At 42.3% G+C, this 7,861-nt stretch overlaps 1 protein-coding gene across 1 annotated transcript in view; it reads left to right on the plus strand.

The window, feature by feature from the left end:
- Positions 1 to 7,861, plus strand: part of galnt16 (UDP-N-acetyl-alpha-D-galactosamine:polypeptide N-acetylgalactosaminyltransferase 16) — a 34,935-nt gene that overhangs the window by 14,774 nt on the left and 12,300 nt on the right. Inside the window, exons 5-6 of the mRNA XM_046413138.1 lie at positions 1,494 to 1,559; positions 4,628 to 4,749. Of these exons, the coding sequence (XP_046269094.1) occupies positions 1,494 to 1,559; positions 4,628 to 4,749 (188 nt within the window). The remainder of the gene's footprint in view (positions 1 to 1,493; positions 1,560 to 4,627; positions 4,750 to 7,861) is intronic.

The raw sequence follows: 7,861 nt of genomic DNA on the forward strand, positions 1-7,861 counted from the left end.
GAACTTTTTTTTTCCCATATTTTTTAGTTTCTGAATATACACCATGAGTCAGCCAGTTAAGACAGACAGGTGAGGCAGTGCTACTGTGAGCTCGGTGGATGTGACCCTGCAGGTGGACGTCTGGACGAAGGGGGGGGGTTGGACACGGTCGGTTGGCTGGTGGACGTCAGACAGCAGCAGGGGAGGGATCGTCTTGTCTGAGTGTAATCCTATTAAGGCTCGCCCTAATCGTGAGGACACCGTCCTCAATCAAGGACAGTGATCTTTAATGCGTGTCCAGATGACGACAGCATGTGACTCCGGTCGTGTCAAGACACCCCAGTAAACACCAAGAACACTTAATATCCGAGAAATTAAAGGCCTTTACTGAGCTGCACTAAAGGGAGATCATCGAAGTCCAACTTTATCGCTAATGTTAATTTTAAATATGCTAAATGCTAAGGAAATTTTATTGTTCATGTTTTATTTCTTTCTTTTTCGTATTCATGTTGTGCACTGCATTATGGGACAAGAGCTCCCATCTGCAAAACACTAAAATGTTTTTTATGTAATCTGGCATTTAACTTTTCCTGCACGGACACATCTCATGTCCTGAACATGCATGATAAAGAAACACACAGTATGCGGCTGGGTGCGTGGGACTGCATAATGCATGCAAACACACACACACACACACACACACACACACACACAATCTGGCTAAAAGTATACAACATCTGCTGTGGGTGTGATCTGTGACTTTCTGCTCTTCTTCTCCAAGCAGTTAAAGCCCCCTTAGTCCTCACACTCCCCACACACACACACACACTCACACACACACACACACACACACACACACACACACACACACACACACACCCTGTGCATCGACAGCTTAAATGCAAACAAGCAGGTTTGTACACAAAGCAAATTTAATCAAGGAGGATTACAACTTGTCATGCTTGTTTTTGTCAGCGTCAGGCTCAATCGCTGCTGGGTGGGGGTCTCCTTGATCCATCCACAATCCCTCAGTAAGATCACACTCACTCTCTGCTGCTAATGCTAATCCTCTCAAGGGTGTGTTTGTGTGTACCTGTGTGTGCCTACTGTTTGTAATGATGTCCGTCCCGGCGCATCAGCAATGGGTCTGCGCCAGCGATTGTGTCATGTAGAAGAAGAGGGTGGGTGATGGGAACGGGCTGCTCGCTGTATCCATTTAAGGAAAAAAAGGGTTTTGAGTTCAATTATCCAGTGAAATGAAGCTCTTTTGTTTGTACTCTGAGCTTTCTGTGTTTATGTCTTTCTGATTATTTGCAGGGCTGTGATGGAGCACTGATGGATGTTGTGTGTGTGAACGCGATGTGTTTAGGGTCATTTTATGCTGTGGTGTGAGTGGCCGCTTTCTTAGGGTGTGTGTGTGTTTGTGCTGAGTGGCAGAGTGTGATGCGGGGCGACGAGGAGTGTGTGTTCTGCTCCCACCATAACATCCCATCTCCTCTGCTCTCCTCCTCCAGCTGAGGACTGCCAGCTGCTCTCTCAGATCCCCAAAGTGCGTTGCCTGAGGAACGGCAGGAGAGAAGGTGAGTGCGTGGCTTAATGGAAAAGATTCAGCTTAAAGGTGCTGTATCTGACATAACTGTTACACATATATCTCACTAAAGAAGAAGTTTATTATTTATTGTACTCGATACCTTTTAAGATATCTACCGAAATAAGATAATACAGAGTAGTATCAGAACTTCTCCAGTCGAAAGGTACCTGCATCTGATCATTTTTGTACTGAGATTTATAGAAGGATGACTATTTGTAGTCATTTGCAAACCAGCGTCGTGAAGGAGGAAAAGCAGCACATTGTCACACTTTGGCCTTCTTACTTGATAAATTACTTCAGACTGTAGCCCACAGTGAATATCAGAGATTTAATCAGTATGACAGAGAAGGTTTGGCCCCTGCCAAAGAAAAAGAGAAAAACAACAATAGAAACACATACAATCCAAAATATTTGTGCCAATAATTCTACAAAGATTCTGATATTTTTTTTTGGTCATTTCGTCTCCATATTAGAAGCCACAAAAAAGTAGACCAAAAAAAATATTGTTTGCAGTCATCACCTGCAGGTTTCTGAATTGAAATAAATCAATCCCCAAATTAGATGAAATCCTCGACCAACAAAACAAGAAAATTCAGCGCAAACACAAAGCCGACAGAACTGGCGTTACTGATTTATTTGGACATCTGACTGTAATCTCTCTTACTCGGGTTGCTGCTTGTGCTGCTGCTCTCACTGCAGACGAATCAGACTTAGTTTGGGCTTATGAGCCACATGCTGGTAAAACACAAGCGTATTGGATTTAGGCCAGCGGGTTGTGACCGGCATCCGAGGCACACATGCCTGAGTGAGCTCAGGTTTCTTTAAAATCCACGTCGCAGCATAATCAACCATCAGTTTCATCCAAATCCTCTCTGTGTTTGGTAAAAGCCTTGTGATCATTAGGTTTTTATCAGCGCACATGAAACAGAACAAGTCCCTGTTCATGTGATGTGTGATTTTAAGGTTTTATTGCTACTTTCCACATCTCTTAGCGGTTTCACACCTTCAGCCATCAGTGATTTTCTCTCCTTCAATGTGTCTAGCTGCTGCCTGAGGTCATCGAGTGCTGGAGCATTAAATGCACAAACAGTAGCAACGAAAAAGTGTGAGGAGGCTTTTGTTGTTGTGGCTGAGAACTGTGGGGTAGACCACCAGTGAATATCTCAAATGTAACGAAGCTGCTTGCAACTGACTTTTGAAGACGTCTGGTCTGTGTACTCGTGTTTAGCTTCGAGTCGAGCTTCTTCATTGTACGACTGCATGTGCATCCCCGCTGATTATTCCTCTAAATGAATCTGAGAGACACGACTCTGTCACGTTTAATTAGATAAATCAGGTACAAACGTGAAAGGTAGACCCCAGGGCTGCACTCCATGAACTGCACGATTATCTTTTCAAACTTTCTGAAAAGTTTCTGTTATTTTAATGATGTTTGACTATGGGACAAAATCGAGATGATAAGATGCTCCTGTTTTAATTAACTGATGCTCCAGAAAAAAAAGATAATTAACCTCCCCCACAGTCCTCCTCTGTGTTAAATGCAAATCACTGTGATTGCACTTTTGATGAAGAAAAACAACTTTACTGTCATTCGTCCCCCGCCTGCAGCGATTCTGTGCTTAACTTGGTGTCCTTAAAAATAGATTCAGCTCCAAATGAACTGCATGCACTTTAAAGTGTTTTGGTAGGGCCAAAAGCCTTCAGACTAATCCAATTAACCGCTTTCATTTCAAAAGCCTGCTTGTTGACTGCAGAAGCTTTTCCACTTAAAGGTCAAATGTAAACATCCCAGAAACAAAGAAGAAAATATCACTTGATGAGCAAAGGGCTTCAAATCGTTCAGAACTCAAACAGAAAATTGACGTTCATTAAAACAACTGGAGATGTATCTTCCATATTTCAGCACGCTGAACTGTCTAATTTGTATTTTTCCATGAAGCAGAGAAAATGTGACCCGTGAAGACCTCCTGAAGACAGTTTAAATGGAGTTTGACAGAAAAGTCTTTAGCTTTTTAAAAACATCACTTGTAAACACGCTGCAATTCACTTGTGATCAAAGACTAAGAGCTCTTCTCAGTTCTGTGATGTTCAATAATGAAACAGACAAATCCACAGTAGAGACGGAGACAGGACTAATGTTTCTGTCGACAGTTGCCTCACTGCACCAGAATGCAGTGCAACCACCTGGAAAAGCTCATTTCACTTTTGCAGGTTTTTTTTCTCCAGCCATAAATGTCGTCCATACCTGAAACAACAGGTCCACACCTGTCCACCAACTGGAAATCAGACAAAACTAGAAGGGCACTCGATGAGCGTAAAACCACGTCAAGACCAGCAGTCCAGCCTTCTATGACATGCAAGCTTCACGATCGGTATTATTAGCATGTGAGACAAGATGTTCTCATGAAGTTTATTGCAGACAATTCACGGCCGAGATGAGAGATTTCAAAAGATGTCAGCTAAGCACGAAGTTTGTTTGCTATCGCACCGGTCAAGAGCAGAAGATCACAAACAGTGATGTGAATCGAACCAGCAACCCTCCAGTCACAATACTCACAACACCTCTAGGTCACAGCTGCCCCCCCATCATCATGTATTTTTAATTAAGCAGCATTTTGGCCCTTTTGTAAGCATGATGTTCTGCCCAGACATGCGTCGATGGAGCTGTGATCATTTTCTCAAACTTGACAAAACTTCTACTAAGCCACAGAAGATATTATGCTAGTGTTCACAGTTGGGAAATAGTCATTGTGACCAGTAAATTGACTGCAGCATGTTAAGTCAGTGGAGTTTTTGTTGGGTCTCTCTGCACCAAAAATCAAATCTAAACCTGCTCTAATTGAGTGATATGAGACAACTTGTGTTGTGATTTGGTGCCATATAAATAAATTGAATTGAATTGAATTGGATTGGATTGAGTGCATCTGTCTCAATGACCCACAGTCTGCTTTCATGCCAGCTGAAACACTAAGCATCAAAATTGTCCCTACTTGCAGTGAAGCTGCGTCCATTCTAATCAAAATGCATACTTCATTGTCTTCATTGTGCTCCCCTCAGGTCTGATCCGATCACGTGTGCGCGGAGCCAACACGGCCTCGGCCTCCATCTTGACCTTCTTGGACAGCCACTGCGAGGTCAACACTGATTGGCTGCAGCCGATGATCCAGAGAGTCAAAGAGGTACGGACCCAGAGGCTCGCAGTCTGCCGTCATTCACACTCTCCAATTAGACACTTAGTACACACAGCTCTCTCTCTCTCTCTCTCTCTCTCTCTCTCTCTCTCTCACACACACACACACACACACACACACACACACACTCTGTGGAACATTTGCTTTTTTTGCCGCTGTGATGTAACTCTTCAGGGGATTTTGCTCCTTTCAGGCTTGATTTTATTGGCTGTGATGTAATACGTTTGCACTGCATACAGTTAAGTAAACAGTCAGTTTGTCCAGCTGAGATTTAAGTCATACTGCACCAGATGTTCACACTCCACTTTGTCGTTGCTGGAAAGAGTATGGTGCCATTTTCCCAACCGATCCGTATTTGGTCTGTCTGGTCACGTGACAGTGTTTGTTCTTTCTTCATGTTGCATGCTGGGTTCATGTTGGGTGCCGGGTTGCCGGGTTGTCAAAATGCCCTTGAACCTTCAAGGGTAGTTTGTCTGTTAGCCCTCAATGCTTCTATTCCAATCAGCTTTTTTTGTATCACTTGCACAAGTTCATAAAAGCAAACACCCACCGCATGTTAAAGTATGATTTAGAGGCACATAAGCTGCAGAGATGAGACGCATGCACTTACTGAGACATGAGCGTGTGGTGTTTTGATGAAGAGAGTAGCTGTGGAAAGACAGAGAGTAATAAACTGTTGCTGGCTGTCTCCCTCCCCCGACATTACAAACCTGCGACTGGGCTCTGACCAGCACAGCTGCTCCCCCAAAACCCGCTGGCGTCCCCCATCACAGACAAACAGTCCCACTGACTCTGCAGCAGGAGCTGATTCACTTTCTCAGTAATTACTCCTCCTCTTGTGTGTGCTCCCACTAAAGTCTCAAGACTGGGTTTCCTCCAGTGTGCCTCACTTCTTCATCCACTCCTTGGCTTTAAGGGGGTGCTGCATCTGCCTCAGCTGTCTAGAGTCACTGCTATTTATTCATAAGACTTGCATTTCTCCTCTTGTTTCACTGCTTCTGAGGTTCTGTTTAATGCAGAACCCAATGAACTTAAATGCAAAATGCACAACTGAATATTTAATTAATGTTCAGCACTTAAATAGTTATCCACTTTTTTCCACTAAGTGTTAGAGGAGAACATTGGGTTGAATCAGCGATGATCTCTTAATATCTCATCATTGAATTGTGATGTATTTGCAAAAAATAAAACTTTTTTTTCCCTTCAGTATTCAAGTCGGTTGCTTGAACAAGTTTTAACAATGGCAGATTTAAATTACACTGGTAACATGCTAGCTGCGTAACGTATAGAGTGCATGCGTAGTGGTTCACACGTATTTTAACAAAATATTTCACAAAACTGCAGACAAAATGTCCTCAAATGTCCTTATTTACTTGTCGCCATGTATTATTGACCCTGCTTTTGTCTCATTAGCGTCCTCTTTTCCCTTAGACTGGATGGCTACAAACAGATAAAAAACTTCTCCTTGTGTTGAACACCACATGGTATATTCCATATGTTATACAGAATTACACAAAACTTTGTGGACAAAAGGCATAGAATAAACATCTCTTGACTATGGCTTTGTTTTTGCCGCAGAGACATGGGAGTGGTAACAATCTCAGCAAGAGAGCCAGTAAATCTCCCAAAATGTTTGCTCATGAATTATTTAAAGGAAGAATAGCTCTTTGTTTATGGCATAAAAAGTAAGCAGTTCTTTGCTCGAGGGCAGAAAGTACCCAAACTAACACAATCTTTCAGAAACTTATATTCAGACCAAATAAGTGTCTGCCGTACAAAATCCCCTCCATGTTTTATTCAGAAGACTCTACACAGTGTGAGTGCATTCACATTGTGTTTGTGTTTACGTACACTCACCCTTGGCTCTGGGCAGCTGTGACTCATTCAGCTTGCCTTACAATCTTGTAGTCTGGGGTTCACGAGAGAGCCAAGCTCAGACCCCAGCTCCCCAGTCCGGCTCCACCCGGTCCCGGATTCATTAGTCTTCCTGAGGTCACAGAGAGCAGGAATACCGATGAAGGATCCCTGTTCAGTATGTTCTTCGGTGCAACATGATGACACTTTTCATTTGCTAATTTGGAGCAGTAATCCATGAAGCTTCAATTTAATTAGTAATGAAGTAGCAATAATGAGCTCAACTCTCACAAATGTTGGCGGATTAGAGATTTCAGTGAGAGGTGTAGGGGTGACATTTAATACCTCTGAGGTGACTTTATGTCTCAAATGTCATTAACTTTTTTAGACCATGGAGAATGAAATGCGCTGAAGCTGTAATTTATCATCACTGGCTGCACAGTCTTTTTCTTGTCTTTCTTCACTGACCATAATGCAATGCCCTCCGGTCCTGTTGGCTTCATAAATAGCAGCTACCTCTGATCCCTCGTCACGAGATAAACCAAAGAGTGATTATTGCTTTGTTTAGTTTTGTTTGTATCGTTTTAAAGTCCTTTAGATGTGAAATTACCCAACAATACAGAAGAAAATGCAAAGATATTTCTGCCACTTTGTGTATCAACAATATGTTGTGTTCTTTTTTCCTGTTAATCATTACAGCCCTCTCATATTTATCTTGGGAACTGACCGGAAACCATTTGTCTAATAGCCCAGAAACGATGAGGATTTTAGCTGTAAAGTTGTTTCTCAGAAATGAAGCACAATCAGTCACTGTTAAAGCGACAGCTGACACCAAAATGTTTGTTTCGTTTTTTTTGATGACATTAGAAATCGTGTGAAAGAAATGAGCTTGTCTGCCATACAGTATCAAGCTAATTGCACTTGCTAAATAATTGTTCCTCACTATATTTCAGGTTTAAAGCCCAATATGAAAGTATCAGAAAGTCATAATATCCAAGTAAGGGTGTTGTGATATACCGGTACTTGCACACTCATGGTCACAGACTCTCCTACGCTCCTATTTTGAGCACCAAAGCAAGACAAAACACACAATAAAAGAAAAGTGAAAGATAAATATGACAGCATTTTGTTTTTCTGCCACAGTAATTGTGTCATGGCAAATGGCGTTTGGAAACTATGAAATTCAGTCTGAACAAAACACATTTATCAGTCAAGGGGAGAAGACCTTTCTCACACACTGACACAC

This window comes from Scatophagus argus, chromosome 15 (genome assembly GCF_020382885.2).
Source record: "Scatophagus argus isolate fScaArg1 chromosome 15, fScaArg1.pri, whole genome shotgun sequence".
In the NCBI taxonomy this organism is placed as follows: Eukaryota; Metazoa; Chordata; class Actinopteri; family Scatophagidae; genus Scatophagus; species Scatophagus argus.